Source organism: Pteropus medius, unplaced genomic scaffold (assembly GCF_902729225.1).
Source record: "Pteropus medius unplaced genomic scaffold, Ma_sr-lr_union100, whole genome shotgun sequence".
In the NCBI taxonomy this organism is placed as follows: Eukaryota; Metazoa; Chordata; class Mammalia; order Chiroptera; family Pteropodidae; genus Pteropus; species Pteropus medius.
Window position 1 is genome coordinate 3,152,471 of NW_024350325.1, and position 20,975 is coordinate 3,173,445.

General features: G+C 32.7%; 1 protein-coding gene across 4 annotated transcripts in view; it reads right to left on the reverse strand.

Annotated features, from left to right (window-relative positions):
• Positions 1-8,271: 8,271 nt before the first annotated feature.
• The window catches only part of MICU3 (mitochondrial calcium uptake 3), a 76,766-nt gene continuing 64,062 nt past the window's right edge, over positions 8,272-20,975 (reverse strand). For 3 of the 4 annotated variants that reach the window (XM_039839318.1, XM_039839317.1, XM_039839316.1), the window contains 4 exons: positions 15,388-15,496; positions 13,228-13,385; positions 12,115-12,183; positions 8,272-10,620 (listed from right to left, as the gene is read on the reverse strand). In XM_039839318.1, coding sequence (XP_039695252.1) covers positions 12,115-12,183; positions 13,228-13,385; positions 15,388-15,496 — 336 coding nt within the window. In that variant the 3' untranslated portion in view covers positions 8,272-10,620. The remainder of the gene's footprint in view (positions 10,621-12,114; positions 12,184-13,227; positions 13,386-15,387; positions 15,497-20,975) is intronic. The other variant, XM_039839319.1, reaches the window with a different exon arrangement.

The window sequence follows — 20,975 nt, forward strand, 5'->3', positions numbered from 1 at the left end:
GAGTTAGTATTTGACCTTCAAGGAGGCAAATAACAGTTTTAAAATAAGGTGAGAGAATAACTTTTTATTGTTCCTTCCCATGATTCATACATAAACATTTTTTAAATGCCATTTTATATTTTTAAAAGGAAATATGAGGAACATATCACCCATGAATATAAAAAATCCTAAAGGAAATACAAGTTTCCCCATTCAAACCATTGTCAAGCCTCTTGGTTAATAACAATAATGGTACTATTAGCTGAATATACTATGTGCCAGACATTGTGCTAGGAACTTCTTTTATTTGAATTTATGTGAATCATCTCATCTGATCTGTATAAGATGGAAGAGATACAATTTTTAGCCTCAATTTAGAGATAAGTCATCTGATACAAGGAAGTTAATTTGTTTAAGACCAGGAAGTGAAGAGAATGTGCTACCACGATCAACATTTATTATAATAATGTAGAATAATTTAATATTAGGAAGCCTATAAAGAAGGCCACATCTGGTGGTCAAATGGGAAAGTGGTATGATCATGTCAATGGGAGCTGAGAAGGTATTTGAGATGATTCAACACTCATTTCCCAGATTCTTTCAAATCCAGGAAATAAAGGATTCTTTCTTAACAAGATAAAGTATTTATCATAAATCAACAGCAAAATATTATGCTTAATTTGAAACATTAGAGATAATCCCATTAAAACGGAGACAAAAGATTTCTGCTATTGCTATTAGTATTTTACATTGTTCTGGAAGCTATGATTAATGCAATACAGGAAATAGAAATAAGAGCAACAATACAGGAATGGCAAGGACACATTTCCCATCATTTGCATATAATATGATTGTCTACCAGAAAACTCCAAGATATCAATTAAAACAATATCAGAACTACAAAGAGTTCGGTTAAGTGCCTGACTACAAAAATCTAATGGGAAAAATTCCCATTCTTAAAAGCAACAATATATATGTAGGGCCTAGAAAACACCTTCTGTTAAGTAGTATAGCCTGGATAATGAAAGCCATACATCTTGAGATAACCAAAATAATTGTCCCTGGATGGGATGGAAATATTACAAAGGTATTGTGATGGTTAATTTTTTGTGTTATGTTGACTGGGCTATGGAGTAGCCAGATATTTGGTCAAACATACTGGGTGTTTTCAAGGAGGGTGTTTTTAAATGAGATTAACATTTAAATCAGTAGGCTGAGTAAAGCGGACTGCCCTCTTTAATGTGGTGGGCCTCATCCAATCAGCTGAAGGCTTGACTGGAACAATAAGGCTGACTCTCTGCCAAGTAAAAAAAAAAAAAAAAAAAAAAAAGAAAAATTCCTCCTGTCTGACTGCTTTTGGACTTAAACATTGACTCTTCCCGGTGTTGAGCCAACTAGCCTCAGACTAGAAATAAACCATCAGCTCTCAGGTTCTTAGGACTTCAGACTCAGATCTGAACTACACAGCTGCCTCTCCTGGGTCTCCAGCTTGCTGACTCATCCTGCAAATTTTGGGACTTGTCAACCTCCATAATCTCGTGAGCCAATTTCTTACAATAAATCTCTTTCTCTACATAACATACATCCTATTAATTATTTCTGTGGAGATCCCTGACTAAGACATATGTTATTTCTTTCCAAATTAATTCATAATTTTAAAGTGATTCCAATAAAAACTCTATTTGGAGGAGATATGATAAAACAATTCTAAAGTTCATCAGAAAAGATAAGTAAGAAGAGTTAAGAAAATCTTGAAAACAAGGAGAATCTAAATGTGGCTATTGAGGGGGAAGACAGACTAGTCTTATGGAATATGAAAACATATTATAAAGCTAAAATAATGTGGTTACAAGGATAGCAAGATAGTCCAAAGGAAGAGAGTAGTATCTTAAAACATAAGTATATAAAATATTTAAAATATAATTTTCATTCTATTAGGTAGCAAAAAGGAAGAATTATTCTATAAATTAGTGCCAGACAAATTGGTTAGCTATTTGCAGGAAAATTTAGTTAGGCCCTCATTGTTTTACCATATAATAAAATAAATCTTGTGATTTTTTTAGTTAAATGCAAAGAAAGTATAAAGAATAGATGATAGAATAGTCATTGAACTGGGATGATTTCTAAGCATAAAAGCAGTGGAGGAAATGGCAAATAAAAAGATCATTTAAATATATAAAACTTAAAACCTTTGAAATAGCTTATGTAACTCAGAGCCTCACACTGCTTACGTGCAGCTTTGTATTCAGCCAAAGACTAACGAGTACTCTACACAGATTTCTGGTGCTCCTCTGAACAGCTTCCTCTTCTTTGGTACTCTGTAGTCTTGTGAGATTCCAGCCATCTGAGCCATAAATGTTTAACTCTGCTTTCATTTCTCCCATCCCACACTTTTTTCTCTTTGGGTCTCACTTCTCTCTGCTGCAGTTTGAAGTGCTCCCAGGCAGAAAGCCCAACTGAATGCAGAGGTCACCACATGAATTTCTTTTCTCTCAAGTATGAAAGCCATCAAGTGTTTGCTGAATAAGGTTGTAGTTGTTTATGATAAAAGGATGTCAGTTACTCAATTATGGCTGTACTCCAAACTTTCCATTGTTTTGATCTTAGCAATTACATTTTTTATTTCTAGAAATTCTATCTGGTAAGTTATCTGTTTAGTCCCTATAATTTTTTCGAAACTCACTTTTGTAATTTCATAGTTCATACACAGCTCTCACACATTCTGCATTCAATTCCAACATCTGCATTCTTTAGGGTCTAAATTTAACATCTGTTGGTTCTTACTCATAGTGGCTGGCCTTATCTGGACTTGGTAGTCTTTAATAGGTTATGCTTGATTATAATCTATCAGTCTTGTGAGATCATTTCTTCTGCTTCAGCCAGTGTGTGTGTGTGTGTGTGTCTGTCTCTGGAAGATTTTAGCTCAGGGGAGGGGTTCTTGGCTTCAGGTTCTCCTCACTGCTGTTTCAAAGCTCAACATACTAACACACTGTCAGTATAGAACTCTGGCTTCAGGGCAATCCCTGCCCCTCCACAAAGCCTGCTGGCTCCTTGTCATTCCAGTTTCAACCACTTGTGAACTCTGTTGCACGGCCCGAGATTATCACCAGTGTTCCTTATTTCCAGAAAGTCCAATTCAGGTTCCAAGCTACCTAATCTCCACCCCTGACTATTTGAGACTGAACTCTTGGATATTTCAAAATTTATTTTTACTTTTTTTTTTTTTAATTTTGAAGGGAGAAATCCCTGAGGACTAGAAATGCTTCTGTGTACGTTGTATTTGGGGGTCTAGCTATTGTGAAGAAGTTAACCTCTGAGCTTTTAAAACCTCAAGTATCAGGGAGCAAAAATACACGTATTAATTTTGTAATCAGAAAAATAACAGAAAAGGCAACAGATATCTGTATCTGAATTACTAATATCCATATTTATGTGGTAATTAATCACTATGAGAAACTGAACTATTAATATATTCTATTTAGCATTTTCATGTTGCTTAATTTCTTTCTCAGGTTCAAATACTGTACTGGCTAATGGATACTTTCCATAGACTTAATCTTTGTAAATTTTAGAAAAACATTTAAGTTGACAAATGAAGGCTAACATTTGGTCATGCTTTAATAGGCTGAACACCAAGCAAATCCTATTCCTTTATTTGTTCATTTTGCAATAAGTCTTGACATTACCTTCTCCTCTTTCTTAAATTTGCTTACTTAGCAGGGCACAATGCAGTTTTGATGTGCAATCTGATTTCAAAAGAATCTTTGAGACAGCTAATCTTCTGTACACTCACTGTAATTAAATATTAAGCACAAACGGTATATAAGATACTCACTTTCTTGAGAACCTCTAAGCACTGAAGAGCAATGACATAAAAAAGTATAGATTTTCAGAGTGTTTTACAGATTTTTCAGCTTCAACTTTTAACTCTTATAGCACCTAGAGCTTGCAAAGAGTAAAGCATTATATATCATAGACTGGAAATATCTTTATTAATTGTCCTTCACTCTGTCCCAAATTCTCATTTCACCGTAGTTTAAATTAATCTGCTAGCTGCTTGCTTCATTCTTGAAAATGTACAATAGGTAATGCCATACTGACTTAAAACTAATAATCAAGTTCGGTAGTTTGTCTCTTATGGTAAATGCCACCAAAGTTTGTTTTCTAAGAGACCATGGCAGCTATCTTTAACCTTTTAAATATAGTAACTGATTTCCACCGACGTTCCTTTGTCAAATAATCCCTGCCCTATCTCTATCATCCAAAATTTAATCATGTTATAGTTCCATAAATTCACAATCACCATTATACTTTTACTTTTCTTAAAAGTATCTCTATCTCCTTCAAGAATAAGTGACCTAACTCCGGATTTGGTGAATAAATTCACCACATGACCTTCATGATTTATTCCCACTTTTTACAGACTGAGATCCTAAGTTTTCAAAAATGTGCTCTTCTTGAAAAAGTAAACAAATACATGGTGAAAACATTCAATAATAGTGCATTAAATATATGAGCTTATAGCTCCCTTCACTAAATATCCCTATGTTCCCATCTTCACAGGGCCTTCTCAACAAAATAGCAGCTAGGCTTTGAATTACCAGGCAGGCGCAATCTGACCAAGAGAAAAGACCTATCAATACCGATAGTAAAGGTCTCTCATATGAAATGGGCCAGCAATGAGTGACCTATCAGTCAAAAGCACATTCCATGCACACAGAGCTTCCAATTTGTCTGAAAATATAAACATATAGCGACAAAGATTACCAGATATTTGAGAAAAAGCCTCTAATATGAGACACCCAAAATACAAACAAAAAAGGAATGAGGCAATGAAGGGAGCTGGATAAAACTTCAAAGAAAGTAAAATTAATAATCAGAATAAAAGCTACTGAATGCACGAAACAAAAACAGGAAATACAAAGGTAAATTCAGAGAAAAAATTTTTAAAATATGACAATAAACTGAAGAGAATGGATAGAAGATAAAAAGGTGCTCAACAAATCTCAAGAAATCTTTTAAAAGGTACAATGAAAAGATAAAGAGACAACAAGGATGGACCTCGAGATGATCATGCTAAGCAAAATAACCAAGACAGAAAAAGTTGAAAGTCACATGACATCACTTATATGTGGGATATAAACCTAAAAGCAACAAATGAATAGGACAAACAGAGACTCATGGACATGGACTGTAGACTAGTGGTTACCAGAGGGTAGAGAGTGTGGGGAGTGGGGAGGTAGACAAGGTAAAGGGGGTCAAATATGTGCTGACAAAAAGAAATCTAACTATGGGAGGTGAACACACGGTGTTGTATAAATAAATATATACCTTACTGTTAAAGTGTACAGCTGAAACTTATTCGATTTCGTTAACCAATGTCACCATAAAAAAATAAATTAATTAAAAAAAAAGACAAAGAAATGAACAGTAAGAAAGAAGAAAAGGAGAAACATAAGATAAGTAAGTATATGACATTCAGTATCAGAATGCAGGTAACCCCTTTCTGCGTTTGCATTCCGCCATTTCACTTTTACCAAAGACCTACATTAGTATCATAACAGCTTTTTTTCATGAAAGTGAAAATTCTTTTGGTTAGTGAAAACAAGTACTAATGTAGGTCTTTGGTAAAAGCAGTGATATAACGTGAACTTTCAGAAAGCAGAGAGAGAGCGGGGATACTCTTAGGAAAGCAGAAGAAACCTATAATAGAAATTCCCAAAAAACTGGACAGCAAGAGGGAAGGATGTTCTCAAAGAAATACTTTTATTTTTCAGAACTGAACATCCTGAGTTTTTGGATTGAAAGGACTATTGAGTGCTTAGCACAATCAATGAGTAAAAGATCTTTACCAAGTTTTATTAATATGAAATTTTAAAACATCAGGGGCAAAAAAAAAAAAAAAAGATTCTGCTAACTTCCAGAGGAAAGAAAGAACAGGTCAAGATTCAGGATGGCAACTGATTTCCAGAGAACAACACTGAAAACCGGAAAATAATGGGGCAGTGCTTTCAAAGTTCTAGGGGAAAAGGTGTGTCATTCTAGATTTCCACTCCTGGACAAACGGTTGCCTAAGCATGAAGGCAGAATAAAGACATTTTTAGGCATAAAAGATTTCCAACATCTATTTATCATGTCGCCTTTCTCGGGAAGTATGGAGGATTGTACTCCACTTCAAAAAATGAAAAGAGAGAGGAGGACAGGGGAGATAGGGTAAAAGAGAATTTCTGACAGATGAAGAAGTGAGATCCTGGAATGACAGTTCTGCATCGGGACTAGGGAACAACCATTCTAGATGGGACAGTGAGATAGAGAGATACTGGAGGCATTTCTAAAATTATAATAAAAATTTACATATTACTTGACATGGTAAAATATATTAACAATATACATTTGGTTCTGGAGATGAGTCTTGGAATGAATAATATGTAAATGAGAAGTACACAAAAATTAAGCAAACTGAAAAGGAGAAAATGATTAATTCTGGGGAAAGTAAGAAGGTATATAAGGAAGGAAACAATAATTGATGATATACTAATTAATTTAACAAAATATGATCTAACTATACTGAAAGGATGGGGAAGGAGAAATTGTGAGTGTGTGTATCTTGGAAGGGGTTTGGGTAATGGAGTCAAATCCTCATTTTCTTTTGTAGGAAATCAACAGTAAATCTGAAAATTAAATCAAGAAATATTGGTATAAGCATGTTATCTTGAAATATGAAGGCAGACACCAAAAGAAACTGCTAGATTTGAAAGGGATTGCCCCTGAGGAGAAGAAAAGAGGAAAGAGGGATGCTGTATTTTATTTAAACCCTTTAGAGCTCTTTGACTTTTGACAATTTGTACATATAACTTTGATAAAGAGATATTAAAATATAATTCTATGCAATGAAAGTTTTAAACATAAACAATAAGATATTATACATTCTTCTGTACCTTGCTGTGTTCCCATAAAAACATCTTATAGATCCTCTCATATCAGCATGATAAATGGACTTCATTCTTTTTCATAGTTACATACTAATTCACTGCATATTTTTGTTGACATACAAATTTAGAAATATATATATTACGATATTACAATCCCAGAAGTAAAATTCTCAGTCGAAACTTTAAGATATTTCTATTTCTCTCCAAAGATGTTGCACCCAAATTTATAGCCTCACCAACAACTGCCCCACACACTTATCAACACTATATACTACGGAACCATTCTATCTTTTCAATCTGGTATGTGAAAAGATGTATTGACATTATCATCATTAAGGATTTAACTTGTGTTTTTTAAAATTTATTTTTCTAAAAACTGTTTACTCAATACCAATTTAAAAATAATATCCTCATTCAGTCTCTTCTCCATTTTCTTATTTTCTCTATTCCATTTCTCATAAACACTTGTCCTTCTCTTCCTTTACAATACTGCACAAAATTTATCTTTTCCAGAAAACTTTTATAATAATGTTTTTACTTCCTCTGAGCACTGTATATTTATATGCATATAGTCTCAATTATAGATATGTTCTTCAGTTTAAGATGTGTGCCACAATACTGACTGTGATATAAAGAGAATTATAAAGATATAAAGATGTAAAGAGAATTATATGTTTGTATTGGTTTTCATCTTACCGTATTTCACATAATTTAAAATATGACTGATTGCAAGATGTACCATTATTTTACGAGCTACTAAGAAAGTAAAATTGCTGCCAATTCAAAGGAAAACCACAATGCTTTCTTAGCATTTAAAATTTTTATCTTATTAAATATTTTACAATTAATATTTCTGCATCCTTTGTAAGTAAAATCAGCAGGTAAAAATGTTAATTTATTGTATGGCCATAAAAAGTTGGATAATTAGTGTATTTTGAAAACTGGTAAATTTCTAGGAGTCACCTTGGTAAGATGATTCCTACAAAATAACCAACATTAGTACAAAAGGGGCTGCTATAGTGTTGGTTCAATAATTTTAAGCCATTTAAACAATCAGTTCTGTAAAGCAAAACTGATACTCCATTAAGTCACATGTAAACTTTCTGAAAGCTACCCAGTACCAATGACCATAATTCTATAAAGTACGAATTCCTATTATACACTGAGAGGCTTTATGGCTCTGTGGTTTATTTACCAACAAAAGTGTTGATGAGATTAGTTTCATTGGCATGTACAGCTGTAGCAGAGGATGTAAGATTGCCAGCGGTTTGGCAACCAACGAAGAGTTCCAAAATCTGGAGATGACATTTTTCAGAGAGACGTTAGTCCGCAGATATACAGAACAGCAAAGTACTGTAAGTTTCTTGATTCAGGAACAGGTATATTTATTTTAAGATAATGTAAGTATGTCAGACAGGTTGCTTTACAATTATATTTTACAATAAGAACAATAAACTGGAACTTAAATAAATCTCTTAATATGAACTCATTCTGAGACGTACTAAAAACTTTGATCATGTAGACTCTCTGTAAAGAGTTTGATACTAAATTTTTTATGTATAGCTTCATCTTTCCAAAGAATAGTTTGTAGAAGGAAATAGAATTGCATACATGTATCTAGTACATTACTATTTTCAACGCACTTAAATTTTTTTCAATTAATGTAAACAATAATCCAGTGAATTATTTTTACCTCTCATTTTATAGAGGATAAAGTTCAAGAGTGATAATATGTAGGGAATCATTGTAATTTACTATTCTTTCCCATTTTAATTGACCAGAATATTTTGCTTATTCCCATTTAAATATCATGCAGCAGTCTTATGAACAGATGAATATCCATTCACTCTGATAAGCAATGAAGAATAAAGATTGCATATGTAGTATTTCTTGAGAGAATGGCAGAACTATAATTTTAATGAGCTAATTCAGTTTTTAATGTACATTTATAGGACTGTTATAAATGGCAATTTTTCCATGTATGCAAGATAATATAATTTATACTCAAAGATAAAAATACTTGCATTTTTTCAATTATTTTAGATAGCAAATAATATTGAGAGCATTCAGTGTAAGGTAAAATAGACCTGGGGTATGTTAAATGGGTGGGTACGTTTAGTAAATCAATTCAATCAACCTTGAAAACAGATGAAATTAAATTATTATGCTATACAGAATCCTCAAATTTAAGAATCATATTTCTATATTAATGTCATAAATATCAGATAAAGAATGCGAAAAGTCAAATACATAGTCAGTGCTAATGAAAACATTTTCTTGGAAATGCCACTACTTTTATAAATAGGCTGATGCACAGCTATCAATTTCACATTTAATAACTTATAAAAACAAAATCTGTAGTTCCTATTTTCCTGTGCAAAAGCAAGGTAATAGTTGAAGTGTGTGCAACTGACATTAAATACATCTCGGAAAAGAAGATACATGAACATATCTTCCAAATATAACACATTACTATGTTAATTTAAATTCACTGTTCTACTTTCATATAGTATCCTTTTATAAACTAAACTTTTTTAATTGAACAGATTTCAATTAAGTTCTATTCACAGCATTTTCTCCATGTGAAAATCAAGTTTTGTTTTTTTTCAATAGAAAGTTTTTCTTTTCTCTCCTAAGACATATTATTTTGGAACAAAAAATTATATTTAAATTATGCATTATTACTGACTGGTTGGCATCACTCTGCATGTGGTCCTTTTGCAAGAAAAAAAACGTTAAGGTCTACCTAATATTTACATCAGTCTTCTAAACCATTTTATATTAGTCTGTTACAGTACTCATTTTGATGCTATAGACTTTACTAACAATATACAATAAGTTACAGAGTTGTAAGATATTTTTACTAGTGTTATAACATATACTAACTGCATTCAGGAGCAGCATCATGTTAAAACAATAATGGCAATGACAATGACTATTGCTACAACAACTACCACTATTCTACCATCAATGTGTGATTTTTTGAGGAAAAAATAATCTACATTTTAAATTTCTTTACCATATACATAAAATAATACCAGACATTAGACATTCTGTTGACTTTGGCAAGTGAACAAAAACTTAAAAAAAACTTTATATGATTCAAACAATGTATGTTAAGTACTTTTAAAAGTTAAAAGTACAATGTAAACCATCGTATTGTATAGTAGCTTAATTTCTATTTGCTTTTCATAACAATTTCAATATAATTAAAAATCAGATAAATAATATGGATTTATCAACAATTCTAGGGCCCTAAGATAAATCTTAAGGAATATTTTTAAGGTAAGTTCACAGTCTAAAACCAAAGAAAATAAGTCGTTCACTTTTAAGTCATTTAGATTCTAGGAACCATATATTATTTTGAAACTAGGCAAATTTCTAAAGAAACTTTAAAAATATTTAAAATACATTCTTATATAGTCATTGGAAGTATCTATATACTTCTGAAAGGAATGAAAAAGTGCAGAGTTCAGTAAATCAAGACAAGAGTTCAACGTGGTAACACATATTTGTAGTTAGTATAAAGATACATTTTATGTGTCTTACACTCAAAAACTCAGTTCAAGAAAAAAAATATAATTAGCCTTTTCACCTTTTCCTTCATTTCTACAAGTTCTGATCTCAGACCTGCTTCTGTTCTCTGAAATTTTTACTTCTTGCATTTGTCATGTAGATAATAATCCTTTAAATTTTGCTTTACAAGTACCTAATTAAAAATATATAAAAGGAATATTAATTTAGGGTGAAATTCAGAGGTGATGGCATTTATCAAATATTATCATGATAATAAGAAACAGTGAAGCACACAACAAAAACAACCAAAAGAAAATATAAATATCAAATACTTAATCATAAAACATTTCCTTTAATTTAAAAGTTCAGTATTTTGTTTAGTAACTTGTCTAATCATCAGTCTTATAAAAGTCTAGAATAAATGTAGTAATTTTTATCTATGTCCTACTATATAGAAACAATAGTGTCAGTGTGACACTATGACAAGTTAGTTGGGAACACTACCTATCAGCATTTCCCAAAATGGGTTCCGTAAAACATTAGGCCTCAAAGCTACTTTGCAAAAGACCGAATACTCCCATTTTCTTTCGGAGAGGCACATAAATAGTGGCATATTAAGGTTGCAAAAGTTATGACGGGGAAGGAACCTATTTAACCATGTTTATTATGCTCTTTCTTAAAGGTACTGACTAAGCAGTTTTTTTTTTTTAAAGAATAATATGGTCTGATACCACTTGGAACCACTTTGGTAAAACTGCTACAAATATAAATGTTTCTAGCTTGAGAAAAACAGCAAGAAATATATATTTGCAAGCATGTAGAAATGAATAAAACCTTCGATTTGGGACCTAACTAATCAGAATCCACAATACACCAAAATTTTATAGCTTGACTTTTATAGGTTGACTTTTAAAAGGGAAAATAAACACCTCATTTTGAAGATCAATAAACGTGAGGCATTTCTTTGAGCTGATACAAACTGAAGGGACTGCCTATCTCTTCCTCAAATATGGCATTCTACAGTGATAGTTAATAACAAATAAGATGGCTTTGCCATTAGACAGAATGGGGCTCAAATCCTAGTTTGTGACTTACTAGCAAGCTATCTTGGGCATATTACTCACTAAGCCTCTATTTCCTCTGCTGTTAAATGAGATATCTATCTGTGAGGACTAAATGAGATACTCCATATGGAAGAACATTTAATACAGTGTCAGGCACCTAAAATAAATCTTAAAAAAAAAATTAGCTGCTATTATTGTAGCAGATATTTGGAATCATGATCCTAAGAAATAGTAACAAATATTCCTTAGATGTTAATCATCTTAGATTACAAAAGTCGATCTGGAGTCATTATTCTGTATCTGTTCAGATATCAATCTGCAAATTAAACAAATTTCCAATCAAGGTACTCCAAGAGAACTCCAGTCAAATGAGTATTTATTCCAGCTCATTTTTAGATCACAACTTAATAGTGGGAAAGTAGTGCTTTATTATAATGATTAATTATTAAATTGAATTACTGGTCTAAAATTAAATCATTACAAGAGTAATTCTTATATTTAATTAGTGACCTAAAAATTAAAAACAAATTCTTTCAGCTATTCGTTAAATGTCATAACAGAAAAATAAATCATGTCCTTTCCATATTGTTACTGAACAAATTTAGACAGAGAAGCTTACATACTTATCTGCTATGAAGTTCCTTCTTCAGACAGGATTTGAAAGTGGGATACTTCTGAACTGTTTTATAACCCTGTGAAACAGGATTAAAAACGTAAATGTAAATAAAATGTCATGAGGCCACAGGTATGCAATAAATAAAGTAAGCAAAAATAAAAACACATAACACCAAGGGAGAAAAAATACAGCGTCAGAGGTTTATAGTATAGTTTCTATTTTAATTTGATCTTGCTACTCTAAAATTTTTGAAGAACAATAAATTTCAATATATGCCCTTTCGGGTTTTTGTGCCATCATCTTAAATATTAACAACTAACCACTAGATGGCAGTTAAGTACACAGTATCTTTACCAAGACAGCTTGGATTTAAAAAAATCATTAAAAAGCTTTAAAAACATTGTATAAGAATAATCTTAATTTTTAAAATATATATAACTTTTTCTCTTTTTAAATGTACAATGCTTAGGGGTATTCTTACCAAAGAGGGAAGATTGAATATTCCAGCTGTTAATAATTTTTTTTCATTTGTGGTACAATCTACAAATATATTAGATGCATAAACATTTATTGATTCATGCTATATTTCATTCTTTAAAAAGTATTTTTGAGGAAAAAAATCATCGATTTTTCTCATTATTTTGCAGTGTAGGATGATAACAGGAAGAATATTAAAAGGACAAAAAAGTTTTTACTTTATTTTCCATATAAATAGTACTGAATATGCAGTGACTTAAGTGCTGCAAGTTGCCTAGTGGAAATCTGTGTCACATACAATGAGAAACAGTGATATTTCTTTTTCTATACTAAGAAGTCTGATGGCCAGTGTGCAGATTGAATTCATCGAAAATATGTGGCAACATTTCCTCCCACAAATTGAGAAGAAGACATTATACTAATTGAATATGCAAATAAGTTATTAAAATTCAAAATGATTTTATATTTTAAAAAAGCATTATCATCTCAAATTGTTTTGGGCTAGAGACTTATACTTTTCCTTTTCAAACATAATAGTTCATGTTTATAATATTAAAAATTTACATAAATTGTTTCTGAAACTTGGATATTTTCTTTCAGTTTTTAAAAAGGATATCAATAGGCTTGAAATTTATAGTTTTACCCGGAATCCTCTATGGAGTCTGTCTTTCATAATTCCAATAAATTCTTTATAACTTAATTGATCATCTTTGTCAACGTCAAAAATCTTGAAGACTGTGTTCACTAAATGTGGCGAAAGTTTGAGGCCGGTAGCTACGTAGACGGCACGCTTAAATTCATCTAGATAAATGTTACAGAAAAGGAGTAAACCATTAACATTATTCTTATAATATGTATTAATTACTAATAAGGTTATAAAAGAAGTTTTTTTCTACATGAGTCATGATCTTATGTAATATGACTCTTCATTACTCATGTTATCTTTAAGGAAACAAAATTTTTATAGTTTTAAAGGGCCAAGAATAACTGTATCTTAGTTTAATAATGCATTCATATTCAATGAATATTTAATGAGCATCTATTATCAGCAACAGACACTTTTAGAGGTTATTAAGATGAATAAGTTCTCAGGAAACTTACAGTTCAGATGGGAGATGAGATACCTCCCCAAATAACCATTATACAAGATGACACAAAAAGTACCAACAAAGATATAAGAATTTGGAATTGAGTGATTCCTTCTGTCTGTAGTGTGGAATAGGGAAAGGAGAGAGGAGAGCAGCGATTAGGAAAGGTTGCAATTTTGTATCTGAGCTGAGCCTGAAGGATAGATGATTTCAACATGTAGAGATAAAAGAAATGGCAGATGAGATACATGAATGAACAACGGCATGGAGGGAATACAAGTATAAGGCACATTTAGAAAACGTTGAGCAATCTGGACATACAGGATCTAGAGCTCTGTACAGGGACTTTGAGGAGAGGAAACTACATTCTTTAACACGCAGTTGGGGAACTAAAGTTTTCCATAGCAGGTGTGTTGTAGAAAAGTTAATCTGTGTTTTAGAAAGTTTATTTTGTGAGTTGTCAAGGAAACATTGGAGAGGAAAGTGGGTAATGGCAAGAATACCACTGATGTGCCTACTGCCTTTTAAGAGGTAATCATCTGAAATAAATGTTGTAGCAGCAGTAGGAAAAATATATATATACTCCTAGCACCTGCAAGAGTACTCAATTAATTTTTTCCACTTTCCAGTTCCACAAAGTAAAAGAACAACTGTCCATTCTGAACCAGGTAAACAGACATTGACTTTTTTTTTCTTTTTGAAGTTAATTATGTTTATCATGGTAGTAAATGCTGGTCTGGGAAGGCAGGGTTCCCAAAAGTTTTGGTGTTAAAACACTAAATTGAGTTGAGTTGAGAAAGACAACTTATTTGAACACTTAGACTAGACAAAGGGTGAAATATGACAAATTTTCAGGTTCCTCTTCCTCAGTGAATGAATAGATGAAGCTAAATGAGGGGTTTAATCTCTGTTTTGGGGAGAGAGATAATTATCATCAACACTTAGGGGACACAGTTTGGCTTCTCCCTAGAACTTGGCAACAAAATAAAAAGACTATCTTGCCATTTATTAGATTATAGCAGACACAGGTCAAATCACCTTAAAGACATAACATTCTTCATATGGCAAGAATATTTTAAAAGGATATGGCTATGAGGGAAGAAGGGAAAGTAGTCATAGCCACAGAATCCTAGAAAAAGAACTTGACTCATTAGTCTACCTACAGGGAAGGAATGAGCTGGTCTTGAGGTCAACACCATTCTGAATTCTATGAGTTGTATTTCTATGGAAATTAAGGAAAATCAACATTCAATTTTATATATCATTTTTAAAACTTGGTTAATTTAAGTCCATAGCTAAAAGCAGATTCTGTTGACAAAATTCAGGTTTCTGAGCCAGCAGAGACTGTGGGTAAAATCAGTAATATAAACACCATCCTGTGTTGATATCTGAGGCATGACCAGCTGGCTCTTCTCTAGGTAGATTCACAACCCTCAATGTTAGCAAGTGGCCATGAGGTTTCTTCCTCTTTGAACCTTTACAAACATAATTAGATTTTCCCCAGAATATGAAATGAAGAGAAATAATACATTTAATACAAAAATTCAGCATAATTCCCTAAACTTCCTTTAAGGAAAACAGATCTTCCACTGAAGTACACAACAAACTTTCAGGCAAGTTGATGGCTTATATGATCTATCCAATTAATTTTCTGTCAAAGTCCCTAGAAACAATGTAGGATTATTTTTTGCTTTTAATTTTTGAAAGATACTTACCTTGCCCTATAGAACGACTTGCAAAGTTATACATATTCAGGGCTATTGCAAAGTCTTCTAGGTTGTTTAAAAACTGGAAAAATGACCTGAATTCATCAAATGTGATACCCTATATTGAGAGAATATATGTAAATATACTTAGTATTTAATAAGTATATTAAAATAAGTAGTATTAAAATAAGTATCTATACTAACTAGAAATAAATAGATTAAGCATGTGTAATATATTTTGTAAGTAAACATTTTCAGAGCACATTCTAAAACCTTCTTTCCCCAAATGGAATGTAAAATTCACTCAGATTTTTTTTTCCCACTGGGCAGCGTTGCTACCATTAGCAATGACAAGTGAAAATATTTTTTACAACACTGTCACATCAGCACAAAGTTCCAAAAAATGCTACAATAAAAATGGATAAAAAATCTTCAATTTTAAAATCTGTATTTTAGCTGAATTTTTTAAACCCTTAAATATGATGAAGAAAATAAACAAAAAGATGAAAAAAACTTGCAACAAAGTTTCTTCTGTACATGTACTTATTAAATACAATTAAGCACTGGGTCATTAATGTCTTTATAATGATGATGCAAAATCAAAATGTTGAATAAGCCAACGGTGGTGTATTTTTATTTGTTCTTGCCATGATAACATTGCCAAGACAACAGAAAGAAGTACAATGACTATATACAGATAGGCCCAATACTGGGCATGGTGTGGGATCATGGGAAGGACTGTGGAATGTCATTCATACAAAATGCAGTTATTGCCACTGCTATTACTTCAATTAAACAGTAAAGTTATTTAAAATAAGCACAATGTATCTCAGATCATACAAATTTGGACATGAAGAGCTGTATTTAATTAATGTGTTCTCTTCAGCAATATTAACATAATTGAAAGAAAAAGTAAACAGAAAAGAACAGGGGCAGGAGCTTAGTTAGGCTTAATAAAACCTTAATGTAGGGTTCAAAGGGAAAGGAAAACTAACAAGGCAGCATTAAAAAACTCGGGAAAAAACCAGTCTATTTTCATTAGTCAACTACTGATTAAATGATTTATTATCAAAATAATATTTATCATTGAAATAATATCAAATTTTGGAATATGTTATTTCTACTTCAATTACAACTCCTCTTTATTAGCAAGGTGAATCCTCACTGTCTTTTCACATTTTTCTCTTTCTCTTTGCTTATATTAACTTATGGCTACTTCAACCCTGGATTCTGCTTTGTGACCTGATCCCACCTGCCATGTTTTCCAGAGAGGACTATCTGAATCAGTTAGGGAGACTGAGACAGAAGGGGTCTGACTTGATGTGGAAAGCTTGTTGTCAGAGAAACTGGTCACTGCTCTGGTTTTGTATCGGTTTATGCTGCGACCAACTGCTACAGCAACAGTCTGTCTTAAGGTGACAGGTTAATGCTAGTAAAAGTAAAAAACAGGAGGATGGGATATTTTTAAGCAAAGTGTAAACAAAAATGTCAATGCTTTTGGGAAGCATAAAATTAAAAACTAAATCAAAGAATGACAGAACACAATGTTCACCATCTGAACCTTCACATATTCAAAATAGATTTCTCATGTTTGAAAAGACAATCAAATTCAAAACCATACAATAATTCTTTTGTGTAGATTAAACTCTTTGTGTATGGAAATATGAAACTGTAAATTGAAAAATGGCAATCATTTTGATGGAGATAATTTAAAAGAATCCATTCTTAACAGCAGTGAGAGAAAGAGTCTAGGAGATTAAAAGAGGGAGGGTACAGTATAGCCATTTCTTCTCCCTCCCCACTCGCACCCCCAGAATCACTTCTGTAATGAACCATTAGGACTTGAATGTGTCGTAATTGTTAGAAGTAGAGTGAAAAGAAGTAGCTTACATTTTAACAAAAATAAAATGATGATAGTAACTGAAAAATTTAAAGTATCAAAAATATATACATACTGAGAGTTCAGAAATAAATCAAATATCTGTGGTCAACTGATTTTCAGTAAGGGGCCAAGATATTTATTGGAGAAAGAACAGTTTCTTTAACAAACAGTGCTGAAACAACTGGGTATCCACATGTAAAAGAAAGAAGTTTGAGTCTTATTTCACTCCATATATAAAAATTAACTCAAAATGGATCAAAGACCTAAATTTAATAGTTCAAGTTAAAAAAACTTGTGGCATTAATTGACACTATCAAAAAAGTAAAAAAGACAACTTACAAAATGGAAGAAAATATTTGCAAATCATGTATCTGATAAAAGTCTAGTATCTAGAATAAAGAACTTATACAAATCAACTGTAAAAGGACAAGCCAATTAAAACATGGGTGAAGGACTTGAATAGACATTTTTTCTAAGAAGGTATACGAATGGCCAACAAACACAGGAAAAGATGTTCAGCATCATTATTCATTGGGGAAATGCAATCAAAACCATTGTGATACAACTTCACACACACTAGGATGACTACAATTAAAAAGGCAGAGACATAACAAATGTTGGTGAGGATGCAGAAAATTATAAACTTCATACATTGTTAATGGGATTGAAAATGCTGTAGCTACTTAGAAAAACAGTTCTTCAAAATTAAACATTAAAGTTGCCATGTGACCCAGCTCTTTACTCTGAGGTATATACCAAATTCTCCAGAATTCAAAACGTGTCCACACAAAAAAACTGTACACAAATGTTATAACGACATCATTCAAACAGCCCAAATTGAAAACAACTCAAATGTCCACCAATTTAAAAATTGATAAAATGCTGTGTATCTATATAATGGAGTATTATTTGGCAATAATAAGGAATGAAATGCTAATATTTGCTACAAGATGAATGAAACTTGGAAAAGTTTTGCTAAGTTAAAGAAGCCAGATGCAAAAGGTGTCATGTGATACCACTTACATGAAATGTCTAGAACAGACAAATCCACAGAGAGAGGAAGCAGATTAGTGGTTGCCGGGGGCTGACGGAAGGGGAAACGGGAGTGACTGTTTAATGGGTGCAGGGTTTCTGTTTGGGATGATGAGAAAGTTCTGGAACTAGTAGTGATGGTTACACAACACTGTGAATGTAGTTAATTCCATCAATTTTACTCTTTAGAATGGTTAAAATTTTTTAAACGGTTATTTTACCACAATAAAAGGTTACATATACTTATTGAAATATGTCATTCAGGATGTGAACACACGTACATCAGTGCACTTGAACTGAATTGCAGCAAAGCATAAGTGGACAAAACTGAGATAGTTAATAAGACATAATTTAATAAAAAGACAAACCAGAAAATGCTGTAGATATCAAACTGCTACTATAATTACACTGCTTGTACTAGTTGATAATGTGCTCTATCTGTAGCCATGACAGTGCTCTCAGTGTGTGCATATGTTTATCTTTGGTTGGGGTACCAAAGCCTGCAATAATTATTAGAAAACTAGAAAGAGACTAGGGAATGATATCATGGAAAATGGTGGAGTAGGGTGCTTAAAGAATTAGTCCCTCTGCTGAAACAATGATAAGCTGCGAAATACTGATAGAATCAACTGTTTTTTTGAACTCTAGAATCTAATCCAAAGTTTATAGCAAGAAGGGGACAGATGAATGAAGAAGAGGGTGCCTGAAATTCGTGAGAGAGTGTTGTGGTGTTTTTATCCACTGAACTACTATTTTTATTTTTCAGTGCTGTGGCAGCTTTTGGGACAGCAGCTGGTGTTCCTGGTTTGGCTTCCTGGTGCCAGAGTGCTACTATGGACCTTATTCTTAAAATGTTGTGGTGTGCTATTTGACCTGTCTAGTGGTTCCCCAAGGGACCAGCACAGAAGCTGACTTTTGTTTCACACCCTTCTTCTTGGACCGAAGTGGCTTTCTTGGCAACAGTGACATCTATCAAAAGATTTAAAGACATACACACTCTGTGCCAGCCTGGGGCAAGGGATAGTAGAAGGGACAAGTGGCAGATAGAATACAGAAGCCTGGAAGAGGCGAACGAGAATGGTTACTGGTAGAACATGAGGAGCTCAAAGAGCTATTGCATATATCTGGAAAATCGGATATGCCTAGGAATTGATGCATGCTTTGAAAAAGACCTGAGAGGACCCTAGCTTACCACATCTGGCAGATCTATGGGCTCTGTGGAAGCAGGAGGTAAAAACAAATGAAGAGGCTTAGGTAGCCTGGCTTAGTGTTGAAGGAGTGCTCTAGCTCAGGGCTGAGTTGCAAAGACTAGGAAAATACTATATTGTTTTCTTCCTGGCTCTGGACATTTAAGGAAATCTTTGTCAGTTACTGGCTAACCACTAAGATAATGGAACACAATATTTAGTGACTGTACACAACAAGAAATACAGTCTCCTCCACTTGTACAGTTACCTTTCCAAGTTACTTTGCAAACTGACGACTGCAGGTAAGAATCTGATTTCTAGAGTTACTACAATATAATATTCAAAATGTTTAGTTTTTAGTAAAACATTTACAATGCGTACAAAGTATTAGGAAGTATAATCCATTCACAGGGGGAAAAAAATAAATCGACATAAACAATCCCTGCAGAAGCCCAGATAGTGGACTTAAAAAATGAAGAATTTAAATCAACTGTCTTAAATACACTCAGATAACTAAGTGAAACTATGGACAAAGAATTAAATCAGGAAAACTAAGTATGAACAAAATGAGAATATCAATAAAGAGACAGAAATTGTAAAAAGAAACCAAACAAAAATTTTGGAGCTGAAAAGTACAAAAACTGAAATGAATAACTGACTGGAGAGGCTGAACAATAGAATCGAATAAGTAGAAGAAATAGTGAACTTAAAGATAAGACAATTGAAATTATTCAGTCTGAGAAGCAGAAAGACGAAAGAATGAAGAAAAGTGAACAGAGTCTAAGACACTTGGGGACACCATCAAGTGTACCAGTATATACATCATAGGACTTCAAGAAAGGAAAGAGTGAGAGATAAAGGAGCAGAGAGAATATTTAAAGAAATAATGATTGAACACCAACCTCCCAAATTTGATGAAAGACCTGAGTCTATACATCCAAGAAGCTCTATGAACCCCAAGTATGGTAAACTGAGAAAGACCCACACCAAGACACATTATACTCAAACTGTCAAAGCCAAAGACAATCTTGAAAGCAGCAGGAGAAAAGCAATTGTTCACATGGAAGGAGTACCCAATTAGATTAACAGATAATTTCTCATCAGAAACCATGGAGGCAGGAAGTGAGTACGATATTTCAAGTGCTGAAAGAAAAAAATTCTGTCAACAGAATTCTATATATGACAAAATGAAGAAATTTAGATCTAACTCAGATAAACAAAAGCTAAGAGAGTTCATTACTAGCAGACTTGTCCTACAAGAGATGCTAAAGAGAGTCCTTCAGACTGAAAAGAAAGCAAACAAGACAATAACTCAAAGCCATATAAAGAAGTAAAGAATTTTGGTTAAAGTAAAGGTAATTATATAGATACTACTTCTACACACACACACACACACACACACACACACACACACACATCTCAGCAATTCCACTCTAAGTATATACCCCAAAGAACTGAAAAGTGGTACTCAAACAAATACATGCACACACATATTC